Below are 14,506 nucleotides of genomic sequence, written 5' to 3'. Positions count from 1 at the left end.
TTTAGAGTCATATACATTTAGAAAACAAAACCAAAAAAAAAAAAAAGCCAAAAAAAGTTTTTTAAAAAAAGTAATTATAGAAAAAACTAGAAATAACTCAGTTTTAGGGAAAAATCTGTGATATTCTATAAATGTGTAAAATATAAACATCTTTAAATGAGAAAAAAATACAAATCAGCCATGCTTTGGGTAATTATGGCAGCCTTTAATTTTATGAGGCTGATGAGACTTATTATTTTGAAACATGAATGTGAAAGATTATACTGAGAAACTACTCTTTCCTTCTGAATTTGGGCAAGCTAATTGAAGAAAGTGAAGCAAAGTGCTGGTGTTTACACTAGCCTTCACAGATATTCAGCTACATTGTCCTTCCCCTGCAGAGCTTTCCAAGGATGGAAGGCACTAAGATGCATAAAAGGACTTCACAGCAGTGGGAAATGAGAGGAAATTTTGGCTGCTCAAGAACTTCTTAGACTTACTCTGGTGCCAACAGCTGGTAGGCAGGGTTTAGGTATTACATAGCTCCTAGTAACTAAAAGTACTTTGCAAGGCACACTGCCAGAACCCATACAGATGGTGGGGAAAATAACTTTTATTCAACTTATTAAATTTTACATTGCTTTTCTCCCAGGTAGCAAAGGAAGCAGAAAGGAGGTAGAGTGATGAATTATGAAGCCAGGCAGGGGAGGGTTACTCATACTCTCTCTGATAGGGGAACTTGGCAGGAGCTTCAGAGGTCTAGAACTGCCACGTATTTTTCCCCTCTCTGTACACATCACTGCTTTGTGGAGCATGGCGCAAAAGGCCATGTGATTTCAGTCATATGAAAAATGTGGTTATAGCCTAGAATTGCATTTTTTAAAATGTGACATGCTGTGTTGAAATGTGTTTTGGAATGCTGATTTTGGATGTAGCCACAATAGTTATTTATTGCTTTGAAAATTTATCGATAGCCTGTAATTCACGACCAACCTTCTTTCATTTTATTTCTTTACTTTTAAGAGATGTGACTTTCTACGAAGGGAGAAAATACATGTGTGTGTTTTGGGGACATGGGGTTGGGGAAAGGTAAGGCAGTAAGAAACAGTAGTCTTATAAAAATATAAATATTATCGCAATTGAGCTTATTTCACGCAATAAAATTGGTGAGTTGGTATTTTGTAATGGTTTACTGGAGAGACAGACATTTGATTCGTATTTGGTCTATTTCTAGACAGTGTGACATTAAACACATTATTACATTTCTCTCTCAGTATTCTTACTTAGAAAATGTGGAGGGCGGGCATAGTGGCTTACGCCTATAATCCCAGCACTTTGGGAGACCAAGGTGGGCAGATTATGAGGTCAGGGATTCAAGACCACCCTGGTCAACATGGCAAAACCCTGTCTCTACTGAAATAAAATACAAAAATTAGCTGGGCATGGTGGTGGGCACCTGTAGTCCCAGCTACTCAGGGGGCTGAGGCAGGAGAATCATTTGAACCTGGGGGGCAGAGGTTGAAGTGAGCCGAGGTCGTGCCATTGCACTCCAGCTTGTGCAGCAAGAGCAAGACTCTGTCTCAAAAAGAAAAAAAAAAAAGTGGGTAAAAATACCAAGCTCAAAAGCAGGGAATGAGCGGTAAATAACAGATTTCAAAGCATTTACAGTGCAATGTTGGCGTATGCTAAGTCCTTAAGAGATGGTGAGTCTGAGACCGTTCAGGGTGGATACACTTGGAAGCAGCAAGTTTGTAAATTCAGGTGTTTTATTCTAAAACAAATCAAGCCATCTCCTAAACCAATACAACTTAAAATCATGGAGCTTGTTTATTAGAGAAGTTAAGTTAGTATACAATGAGTAGGTAACAGAAAATAAAGCCCAAAGTTTAATTAAGAGAAAAATTAAATTCTAGCATTATAAAAACTGAAACAAATAACACAAGCACATATTTGGCCTTTCTGGGACATTTCAAATGCCTTTTATCAAGATTTTCAGGTGACAACAAGACATTTTGAAATGATATGACCAAAATAGTTCTTTTCCTTCACTAGACAAATAAAGGAGCTTGAGGGGATTTTGCAACATTTGAATGACAGAACGAAAGTGCAATATATGAGTAGGGCTACTGAGCTCAATACAACATGAACTACTGGGAGACTAGACAGTGAAGCATCTGTTCTCCTCATTAAACAACCTTCTCCCTTGCCAGAGGAGGAGACTGGGTGAATTTTTTTAAACAAATGTATTTTTAAAATATTATCTAGTCAGATTGAAAGAAGGTGAAAAGGATGAAGGAAGAGAGAGAGAGAGAGAATACAGAGAGAGAAAAAAAGACCTGAAAACTTCCATTAGTATTACAAATAGTCTTTTAAAGAAAAAAAAATAATAAGTTTTTTTTCTAGTTGTATGAATTTTTAAAATAACGGATTTCTTGGTTTAAGGTAATCACGGTTACCAGTAAGTATATTAGTATGTATGCACATTTTCTTCATGGCTAATTAGAAAGATTGTTGTTTTTTTCCCACATTAGTGCCAAACATATTCCTAATGACAGCTCTATGCATCTATGCATGGCAATCTGCATATGTCGTTTTCCTTAGAGCCCATGTAATATGGTGTAATTTTTATTTACATAATGGAATAAGTTTCTGTCAAATTAACTGGAAGACCTTGAAATGCTTTGCAAAATAAGTCAGTTCCATTATACATATTAGCGATACATCCACTGCAGAAAAATGTTATTTCTATGTAGTCAAACAAAATGGAATGCTGGGTAGTGACAAAGTGGTGTTTTGAATGCCAGCCTGAAATGGTAGTGGGTGTGTTTGGAGGGCCTGATATACATAGAAAACTACCTCAACTCTATAATTAGATTGTTCTATGTGTCTTTCTTTAAGAGACAATAAGAAGTATTCCGATACCAAAATATGTAACTTTCATTTGTTTTTTTTTTCCAAAATATTGTGGCTTCCTAGAGAAATAAAATGTTTTATTTTTCATGCAGATTCAGATAATATAGGGGATCACTGACTAGGATAAATCATCAGCTGAACATGTTAGAATTTTTTTGGTTATATGTAAAAATAGAGAAACAGGAAAATAGAGCAATTAAGTATATAATTATTTCTAACATATTTCACGCATATGCATTATCAATAAATGAATACACATATACATGTATGTATGTGCATATGTATATATGTGTGCATATATATGCAGATATGTATATGTATGTGTAAACATATATATGTATGTATATACAGAAATATTTTATTGTATTTTGCACTTACAGAAGTGTTTTTGTCTTAAATTTTTAACTATGTCCTCTTTCTCTGAGACTTGTCCTTGTTTTGGTAATTCAGGTAAAAGATGGCATTAATTTGGCACAAAGTAACATTTTTTCTCTCCTGGTGAATTACTTAGATATCCTTAGAAGAAAAAAAGAAAAAGAGCATTTTATTTGTGACTGAGCTTTTCCCATTTTAGGAAAAGTAACTTATTCCTACCTGAGCCAAATTTTAGTTAAGCGAAGCTGGATTCAAATTCCCTGAACTGTCTTCTGTTGAGCCCTCTCCTCCTGGGCTTCTTGGGAGCCCTGTGCCCTTCGTATTTCCCTTCCCTCTCACATTAAAACTGGCAACTGACTCTCATTTTGATTTTAAATTTTGGATGATATAATAGAGAAGAAAATGGACTTATGACAATGACAGATGTGCTTTTTAGTCACTTCCACCACTTACTAGTGGTTTGACTTTTGACTAGAACTTCAAATAAACATAGCAGGAGTAAAAATCACACTTTGTATTGCAATCTAAATATAATCTGACTCCTGACATTTTTAACCAATTCACATTTAAATATTTTTAAAATCTAAGAATCATGACTTTTTTTTTCGGCTCCAAAATATCTTTTTTGTTGTGTTAAATCTCTTTGAAGCTCCTTACTTATATTTCCTACTTACATTTTCTCACATTCTTGCCCTCATTCATGTGTTTATATTAGAAAACTGTTCAAGTTATTAAACTCTTTCTTCCCTTTCAAGTCACAGGATTCTTCCAGATTTTCAATTATTTTTATTTCTCTGTGTCATTGTGAGATGCCATCGACCATTCGAATTATATTGTAATGTCAAGTATGAGCACATAGCCCTTGGCAGATAGAAATATGATGTCTTCTTTAGTCACCCATTGGCAATGGAATTGAAAATCTGGGACCTCACTATTTAAAAGTGTCCCAGGAGCTCTCTCTGCTCCCAGAAGCAAGCCAGGAGAGGGGGGCTTCAACCAATACAACTGCTTCCTCTTATTCTATCTGAATCAGAACAAACAACTTCCTTCTCATAGAGAACACAGAGCAAGGGAGAAGAAGCAAACCCCCTTCCTTTTTCCAAAAGATTCCTTCTCCAGGGAGATGATCTATCTTCTAGGCAACTCAGAAATCTGCTTACTTGCACAAGCAAGGTAGATAGACACACTTCTTTCTAAAACTTAATTTCTTGATCATCTCTCAATTGCAGCAAAAGATGCCCTGATACCTACACTTTCTCTCCAAAGATTCAGATACAATAGGATGTCTGTATACATCTCAATAGAGAATTTTAATTATTTTAGTGGCTGGGATGTAAAAATAGTAAATTGGAAGAGAGAAATGATCAGAAACAAATGCTCAAGTCACTGTCTTCTAAATGTTCCCTTTTGAAGACTTATAAGATATAGTTAAAGCATGCAGAAAAATAAAGTAGGCTCTGGAAATCTGAGAAAAAAGAGGGAAGTAAGATTGCCACTTGATCATTATACTATAAAAAAGCAACTACTGAATCAGGAAAAGTGAATGACTAAATAAACAGGGTGGCAATAGGCAGTGGCAAACTATACGAAAAGAAGTGTAGATATTATTTGGCGATTATGTAAAATAAATCAGGAGAATAAATTAGAAAAATGTGCTAGAATAAAAAAGATAAGAAGAACATGCAGGTGTGCACGCATGAAGGTGCATGTGCACACACACAGACACGAAACAACTCCTAAGTGTAAGAAAAAAATCAATGTGAAAATAAAATACAACCAAGGTAACCGCAAAATTTTGTTGAAATGAATGGAAACAAAATTGAATCAAAGAAGACAACTATTCTGTGTCTGGATGGGAAAGTTCATATTTTTTGAGATCTTACTTTTCTCAAAATTTATATATGTATTTAATTCGGTCTCACTCAATTTATCAAAATTATCTTTAATACTTTTAGAATATTTAGAAGGTGAGACTAGAAAAAATAGCTTTTAAAAAGAAGTGTAGGCTAGGCATGGTGGCTCACACCTGTTGTCCCAACTATTTGGGAGGTGGAGACAGGAAGATGACTTGAACCCAGGAGTTTGAGACCAGCCTGGGCACCGGTCTCTACAACAAAACAAAACAAAAGAAAAAAAAACCACTTCAGCCTGGGTGACAGATTGTTCAGAGCGAGGCCCTGTCTCAAAAACAAAAAACCCCAAAAATGTGTAGTTGGTGATTTATATAGCCATGTAGTATAACATGGAGTACAAGCACACAAATGAAGCCAGTTTGGTACTAATGCTAAAGTAAAAACATGTGCAGAAAAATGGAAAAGATTATTTATCTCCGGAAAGAGCTATGTTCCTAAGTGTGTATCCACATAATAAATCATGTTCAAAACACCACATTAATCAATGGAAAGATGATCACACAAAGAGAACAATTCACATTCCCATAGTGTATAATTTCAGATGAATAAAAAATTGAGATATATATATATATATATATATTTTTTTTTTTTTTTGAGACAAGATCTGTGTCACCAGGCTGGAGTGCAGTGGGGAAATCTCTCCTCACTGCAGCCTTCACCTCCATGCTCAAGCTATCTTACCGTCTCAACCTTTGGAGTAGCTGGGACTATAGGAGTACACCACCACACCCAGTTTGTTTTTTTTTATTTTTTACTTTTTGTAGAGACAAACTCTCCTTATGGTGCCCAGGCTGATTTTGAATTCCTGGGCTCAAGTGATCCTCCTGCTTTGGCCTCCTGAATAGTAGGGACCACAGGCATGAGACCAAAATGCTTGGCCTACAGTTTTTTTTTTAAGCTATTTTTTCTAGTCTCACCTTCTAAATATTCAGCACCCTCTCTGTCTCCTGGGCTCAAGTGATCCTTCCACCTCAACCTCTCGAGTAGCTGGGCGTATACTCATGCACCACTACTAATTTTTTTTTGGTATTTTTTTTGGTACATACAGGGTTTCTACCATATTGTGCAGTTTGATCTCGAACTACTGGTCTCAAGATATGTGTCTGCCTCAGCCTTCCGAAGTGCTAAAATTACAGGTGTAAGCCACCATGCCCAGCCAAAAACAATTAATGTTTAAAGTTAATAAGTAATATATATTAGGCAAAAGTTGATGTGTTCTTGTAAAATAAATTCTTTTAAAGATTGAAGTAACAGTCCAACCCAAAACTATAAAGAAGAAAAAATTTTACTTCATTAAAGTACTTCATTAAAAATATTGTAACATTAAAATATTTTAATTTTAAAACCATAATTTAAAATATTTTTAATGTTTTAAAAATAAAACCATCATACAATATAATGCTATCAACTAGGAGAATATTTACAATAAGCCAAATATTGATACATGTAGTCTATAATTTTTTTGCATATAGATATGAAAAGATACTTCTATGAACCACACAAAGTACTACAATAAGCAGTTCACTAAAGATAAACCACAAATGGCAAACAAATATGTCAAAATGCTTTATTTATAATTAAATAACTATGTTATTAAAAATACTTCTACAATCCTTTTTCTTTGCTTGATGAATTAGCATAGGTTTAAAAACCTGATAATACTTAATTTTAGCAGTTTCACAAGAGAAGGAAATAAATATTGATACAAACTTTAAAACATTGTATATTCTGTATATTGAGTCCTAAAAATGTTCATAAACTGATCCAAGTAATTTTATTTATTGTATGTACTCTAAGAAATGATCTGAAATTGAAAAAATATAAATACAAGTATTCTCAGGAGAGAGTTCTTTGTAGCAGCAAAAAAGAATGTTAACAGCTTAAATGGTAAACAAAGTAAATATTTTAATAGATTATGGTACTTGTATATGTGAAAGAATGCCATACCACTATTTACATAATATCCTCAAGGCTTTCCTTGAAAATAAAATTATGCTTTAGCATGATGTCAAATGATAAAATGCATACTTCAATGTTATGCAGAAAATATAAGTTCAAGTATGTAACAATATAAGTGATAAAATTATGTGATAAAATGGCTAAATGGCAGCATTTTTTTGGTTAAGTGGCAGAATTTTAAGTTAATCTGTTATTCTTAATAGCAGATTTCATAAACACATTTTGTTTATAGGTATCTTCACTCAGCAATTTTTCTACTATTTTGGAATACTTGGTTTCCCAAATACTCTTTTAGGGAACAAAATACTGCTTTTATCGGTAGACAAAGTATTGAATTTGCTTTGCTGCTATATATTTCATCATAAAAAACTGACAGCTTTTTTCATACTATCATTGATGAATTCAATTACATTCTGTCCATTTTTCCCCAAGCTTAATAACCTCTGGGTGGGCTAGAATTCAATTTTAGATCCTTTCTGTGAAATCTAAAACTATAGACCAATCTGGCTAAGAAGAACCCTGATAACTGTGCCACATTAACTCAGAAGTTGTCAAAATTACATTCTATCAGTGAGTGTTACTACTTTGTCCTGTGTCAGATGGGGCTCTCAAATTCACCCACCCCAGAGGAGCTGCTTAGGCAGAGCTCAGCTTAAAGTTTAGCAGGTTTTCCCATTTACAACGTCTGGTTGACTAAACGGACTTTGGATTTGCTCTGGACTTCTTCCCACCTTGGATTTGGGAAAAGGGTGGGAGAAAAAATTGAAGCCCCAATTTGATTTCTAGGCACAGATCACATTCTCCAATCTAATTTTTACCAAAGAGGCCTATTTTGGTATTTTTCAAATGTGTAACAACCACAGTGAAATTGTACTTTTCTAAATTTCCTACTTTTTAAGAAAAGAGCTCCATTTACTTCAAGAAAGTTGTTAGAAAGAGAGATATGCAGCAGTGAAGCATTAGGAGAGTTTTTAGTTCCAGAATATTCCACAATTTTAATACAACCAAATGCCCACCCTCTCTTAAAATTCTTCCCTTGTATTTCACTTTCTGTCTACATCTGAAAGGGAAAGGAGGTTGCTCTGAGAACTGGCCATCTCAGAATAAGAAGAAGGAAAGCAGGGGAAATTTTCTCTACTGAGTGGTTTATTTGCTTTCTTTTTATTTTGCCAGAGAACCCCATACAATAAGTTAGAAGCCCCTCATTCAGCAAATAATAAAGTGAGATTCTGTCTTCCATTTGGATGTGTTTCCATGCAGTTAGTTCTAATGGTCTGGACCCATAAGGAAAAAAGCTGAATACTAAGGTTTGGATATCTCTTAGTTCCTATTTGAATGACACATTGAGACGGTCGAAGTTTCTTACATATATTCTTCAACTTTAAGTTGTAATAATTCATTCCCATTATCAAAATGTTTGGATCAAGAAACAGAAATAACAACTTTCTTTTGGTCATTAATGAAAAGACACTACTTGTCATTTGTTTCAAAGTTCAGCAGTTGGACAATGTGAGTTTGACAAGAATCATTATTTAGGCTTCCTTTATACTATTGTATATGGTTACTTTTGTACTTTAAACTGAATGTTTAAATTCCCTCAAAATTCTTATGTTGAAACATAACCCTCAATGTTATAATATTTGGAGATGAAGATTTTGAGAAGTGGTTTGACCATAAGGGTGGAGTTCTTGTGAACAAGATTAATCTCCTTATAAAAGAGGCGCTTTCCAACTTGTGAAAACACAAGCAGAAGATCTCTGATCTATGACCCGGAAATTGGGCCTTCACCAGACATCGACCCTGCTGGAAGCCTTGATCTTAGACTTCCCAGCCTCCAGAGCTGTGACAAGTGTCTGTTGTTTATAAGCCATTCCACTAATTTCATTATAGCAACCTAAATAAACTAAGACACTTTTCATGTTTAATTCATCTAAATAAATTATGTAAAATATAAAATGTGCCCTTTAAATTATTTCTATTTGAATTGTAATTCTTTGACCCTTGATTGAAAACCCTGTTATAAAAATATGTGTGTGATAAGAATGACTCTAATATCTAACCTTATTGCAATATATTGGAGTTACTATTATCAAACATTAATTATAATATTAATAGAAAAATTAAATATGTATATCATATTTCTCATGAAGTATCTCTAAATATGTTGAAGTGTAGAGTTAGAAAGAAAGATTTCTAACTTTAGAAAGCCTCCTGGTCTCTGTAAGCCAAATGTATTTCTCAACATGAACAAATAACGTTTTCCTTAACTATGAACATATTTTAGAATATGCATATTAATTTTGGATTTTGTTTTGGAAATACAATTGTACTTTGATTTAGAAATTCATAATTTGTGATTATTTTAGTTTTTATTCATCCCATGGATATATGTTATTTATTATAAAAATTTATATAACTTCAAAAGATAAAAGTTAAAAGTCTTGCCTCCTTTGCTAGGGGACCCATTCCTGTAAAAAATGTTCCATGTTCATATACACTCAGGTACACAGACACACAAAATATGGGCATGTGTGCATACACGCACACCATACACATAGACACAGCTCATTTGTTTCCTTCTGATTGAAGTGTATGGAAAATTTTGTCAGTAGCTATAAACTTCTCCCCCAGTTGTAGAGGTACAATTTTGATATTAATATAATGCACTAAGTTGGCTTGTAGTGGGATAAATACTGAGGTACTTTAAAACCCTTTGTTTTTCTGCCAAGAACACATGTTCCTGTCTTTTTCAGCAGTCCCTTTAGAAAAGAATTAATTCCAGACAGCTTTGAGCTATTTATGCCAACACCACAGGCACTGAAGGAAGCAGCTTTCAAGAGAATGGCTACCTCTATCCTCACCTTAATGATTTTTCTTTTGGATCAATGCTCATAGGTTTTGGAGTCTGTGTGCAGAGTATTTATTAAGTTGACTATAATGACTGGGGATAGCACCTGCTTCTCTTGTTGATCCCCTGTATTATTGTGTGTGTGTGTGTTTGTTTGTTTTTTTTAAAACACCATGTCTGTTTTCAAAGAAATCCTCAAAATCCTTTCACATAAAATATGATTCAGAAATTACAAAATTCTCATCACTAAAATTTGGTATTCAGATTCTTATTCCAGGTAAAAATATGTTTAGGTATCTAATGAAAATGATAATTACACCTGAGTTCGTTTATCTTAAAATCAGCCTTAGTTGTATTTATTTGTATTTTATTTTTCTCCTATTTACATGTCACTGCATAAGTCTTGAATATTATTTTACATAGTAAGTTTTCTTTCATTGTGCTGCCTGGTACTCATTCCCCTTCCCCTGATGTTCCAGCAGCAACCACAACTTCATGTAACTTGTTTTGAAGAGAAAGGGCACGTATAACTTAGGTTTTTTTTTTTTTTTTTTTTTTTTTTTTTTTAAAGCAAATACAATTGTGTGTGAGAGACAGTATGGGTGAATATGTATGTATGTTTATACTAGTTGAGACTGTTAAATAGGAAAACTTCATGAGATAAAAGGTTTTCTGAATACCAAAAGTTTGACTTCAAATATCAAAGCTTAAAGCCCTGTAGGAAGTCAGGTTGAATCGATTCCAAATACAAAGTGATAGCAAAGCTAACCTTGTCTACCCTGGGCAAAAGTGATCACAAAAGAAAGAAATGATGGTGACACTACATGACCCTAAAGTCCTGATTCAACAACAAGCATCCATGAGACGAACCACCCTATCTTGTCTTGATCTGCACTGCAGCCGTTTGCTTTTTACGGGTTACCTGATAAACCAGCTCATGCACTCTGTGGTCTGCACTAATGCTTGGATTCCTCTGGGGGCCAGCTCCTGCTCTGAACTTGGCTCTCATCTGGCTGGTGAATGGGTTGGGGTAGACAGCCCATCTGGAGCTTGTGGTTATTATTAAGGATGTGAAGATGTACATAGGTCTTCAAGGGTGTGTTCACGTTCATCTCTAAATAAGCTCACGGTATCCCCGAGCTCTTCCCAGGGAAGTGTGGTACATGTCCTACATCCTCTCTGCTTTGAGGCTCTATTGAAATAACATAAAATTGCGAATGCTCCATTTCCATGACTCGATATAAGACCAGAACTAGAAGCCCTCTAAGGCAGTGCTTCTGAAATTATATGTGAGGACTCTTTTTTCAGAGTCCAATTTTTTTGTTTTTTAATATCTAAGCGGTCATAGGTGAATACACTTGCAAAGTGAAAATGAACTATTAGTAAAATAAAAGTTTACAGGTAATATTTCATCTCCTAGATGGCTGCAGAGGAGTCAGGATCACCATATTAAGCTGTATGACAGTGCCGATAAGGGAGAGGCTAGAACAAGAGAGTGTAGCCCCAGAGCCCTATCAGTGCTTGAAAGGTTGACTCTATATACCCTTTTGCCCAAAGCTTTGATTTGCTTTGTCAGTTACCAAGGTGTCAGAAAACTAATTAGATGGACAGGAGATAGGGAAATAATGGGTACAAAAGAGTGGTTCCCTGGCAAAGGCCCCACCTGCAAGTCTGGAAACCCATGGCCCTAATTGGGAACAGGCATTCCTGTTTTCATGCCCAAAAGTTGCCTTTTGGCCTGTCATGCTCCCCTATCCTGTGCCCACATAAACCTCAGACCCCAGGCTCCAGAACCTATGAGGAGATTAACAGAAGAGCATAAGAATGGCAGGACAGTGTGGTAGAGAAGTCAAGAAGAAAAGGAATGTCTGAATGCTGAAAGGAGTCTGGCTGGGAATGATCAGAGAGGAGATCAGCCACTGGATAGCCAAACTCCAGGGGAAGATCATCTTCCCACTCCATCCCGTTTCCAGTTCCCCATCCATCCCACTGAGAGCCACCTACACCACTTAATAAGATCCCTGAATTTATCCTTCAAGTCCATGTGTAACGTGATTCTTCCTGGATGGCAGACAAGGACCCGGGTATCAAGAGGGCACTGAGCTGGTTAACACTTAAGCCATCTATGGACAGCAAAGCTAGAAGAACGCACTGAAACATACTCCCACTTGGGCTTTGGAAATCATAGGTACCCACCCCTAGACGTTACCAAGCAGACGGAGCCCCAAAACACTCACCTCAGCTCTTGCACCTGCCTGTCTGCATGCTCCCCTTCCTGTAAGGGATTTAAGTGCATGGTGCTGAACACACAGGCCACACCCCTGTCACACATCCTGTAGAGGGGTCAGGGAACTCTCCTGCTTCACTAACACTCTGCCTTTGCCAAGATTGATGACAGTGCATCATAAATACTCCTACTCTTAGGTTTCAGGAAGAAACCTATGAGGTGCCTTGTTACAAATTCCAAGAATAACCCAGCAAGAACAAATTCATTATACACATTAGTAACCTTGACGATAACCATACTTTCTTAACTAGCATTCCATCTTATTTCCTCATTGCTTTCCCAGTATTTCCTAAGTTCATTTTCCAGATAAATTATTCTCACTTGAATCATTGAGAGGGAGCAGGGACCCCTCTTGGCCTGTGGGCCCACCCAAACATAGAATTAAAGAAAAATCTTGAATTTCTTCCAGGGACCTAGCTAGCCTGGAGAAGTATATAAGGAACTTGATAAGCAAGAAGGTAATAATAGCTCAAAACAATAGGCAAGAAAGTTAGAAGCTAAAGGTAACAAACATCCCTGAGTTGTTTTGTTGAAATCTGGGTCCACACCAAATGGGGATGCTAAGGACTAAACTCAGATCACTTATGTTCTTTGTTCTACATTTTTTCCTGAAGGGCCTGGAGGAAGCCACATCCAGGAGCCACAAGCTAAAGTTCTTTTATGCCCACCCCAAATTTTTAAACAAAGCTTCTCTTTTTTAACCAACTGCAAATCAGATGAACTTTAAATCTACGTATGACCTTAGGCCAAACATTGTGTAACCTCTATGTATTGATTTATGATTTTGCCTGTAACTTCTGCTTTCCTGAAATTTACACTTGCCCTTAAGAAAACCCTTACCTGAAAGCCATTGGGGAAGTTGGGACTTAAGCCTGAATTGCCTGATTATCCTTTCTTGATGCCCTGCAAATAAATGCCTTCCTTTCTCCTGCTGCAAACCTTGGTGTGGGTATTTGGCCTTACTGGCCCAGTGAGCCTACCGCAGTTTAGTTTGATAACATCATAGGCTCAGGGACTGATTCTGAGGGAATAAAACCAAAGTTACCACTACTAAAGTCCAGCCTGCCAGCCAGAAAATGAAGGAGAGTAAAAGTGGGAAACAAATCTATATTTGATTGAGAATTTACTCCATAGAGCCTGCCTTTTTTTTTTTTTTTTTTTTAGACGGAGTTTCACTCTTGTCACCCAGGCAGTAGTGCAATGGCGTGATCTCGGCTCATGGTAACCTCTGTCTCCTGGGTTCAAGCAATTCTCCTACCTCAGCCTCCTGAGTAGCTGGAATTACAGGCACCTACCACCACACCAGGCTAACTTTTGTATTTTTAATACAGATGGGGTTCCACTGTGTTGGCCAAGTTCGTCTCAAACTCCTGACCTCAGGTGATCCACCTGCCTCGGCCTCTCAAAGTGCTGGGATTACAGGCGTGAGCCACTGCACCTGACTGAGCCTGCATTTTTTATTAGAAATACTAATGTTACCTTGAGTTGGCAAGAGTACATTTTCTACATTTGAGAATAAACGTGTTCTTGAGAAGCCACGTAAAATAGAATTCAATCTTTCCACCCATGATATTGTAGCTGGTAAAACTTCTATGTGCAATTCTGTGATTATATGGCTTGTTACTGATAAACTAAGTTTTCTGTTTAATAATTTAAGAATATCCAAAAGAGATAAATATAAAAGGAAATGTAAAGTAATTGACAATTACTATTTTATAAAAGGTAAAAAGGATAATCTAATGGCATGTGGGCAGGAGTTTAATAAAGATAAGAAATGGGCAAAATCTCTCTACTGTTTCTTTTTGTTCACTGATCTCCCTCCAGGCAAGTGTATGCAGGGAAAGTTCCTAATGAAGAGAACAAAGTTAACTGAAGTTTACTTCTTGTGAATGCTTAATATATAAAAAAAAAAATCTGATTTCATGAAGTCCCAGTATTTTACAAATTAAACTAGACCCACAAAGAAATATATAATTTATGATTATGCACAAATTATAAAATAACCTAGAAATACTATAGCATTTGCAGAAGGTAGAAAAGATGACTTCTCCAAAATAATCATTGTAAAACCCACTATTATTCTTCTGTCTACAAGGGACACTCCCATCTCTTTAAGAAACAAATTGCGCTCCTGCTGGAGCTGATAAAATAGCAGTGGAAACAACTCTGTCAAGCTTCCTATTATAAACTATCATTCCAGGCTTTATAGCTTGGCTCTTTCAAACTAAAGTA

At 35.9% G+C, this 14,506-nt stretch overlaps 1 protein-coding gene across 1 annotated transcript in view; it reads right to left on the bottom strand.

The window, feature by feature from the left end:
- The window catches only part of GALNTL6 (polypeptide N-acetylgalactosaminyltransferase like 6), a 994,726-nt gene extending 983,730 nt beyond the window's left edge, over positions 1-10,996 (bottom strand). The window contains exon 1 of the mRNA XM_008000268.3: positions 10,910-10,996. Within this exon, the coding sequence (XP_007998459.2) occupies positions 10,910-10,996 (87 nt within the window). The remainder of the gene's footprint in view (positions 1-10,909) is intronic.
- Positions 10,997-14,506: the final 3,510 nt, after the last annotated feature.

The sequence above is a fragment of the Chlorocebus sabaeus genome, chromosome 7 (assembly GCF_047675955.1).
Source record: "Chlorocebus sabaeus isolate Y175 chromosome 7, mChlSab1.0.hap1, whole genome shotgun sequence".
In the NCBI taxonomy this organism is placed as follows: Eukaryota; Metazoa; Chordata; class Mammalia; order Primates; family Cercopithecidae; genus Chlorocebus; species Chlorocebus sabaeus.
Note: the sequence above shows the minus strand (reverse complement) of the source record. Positions and strands in the feature narration are given on the sequence as shown.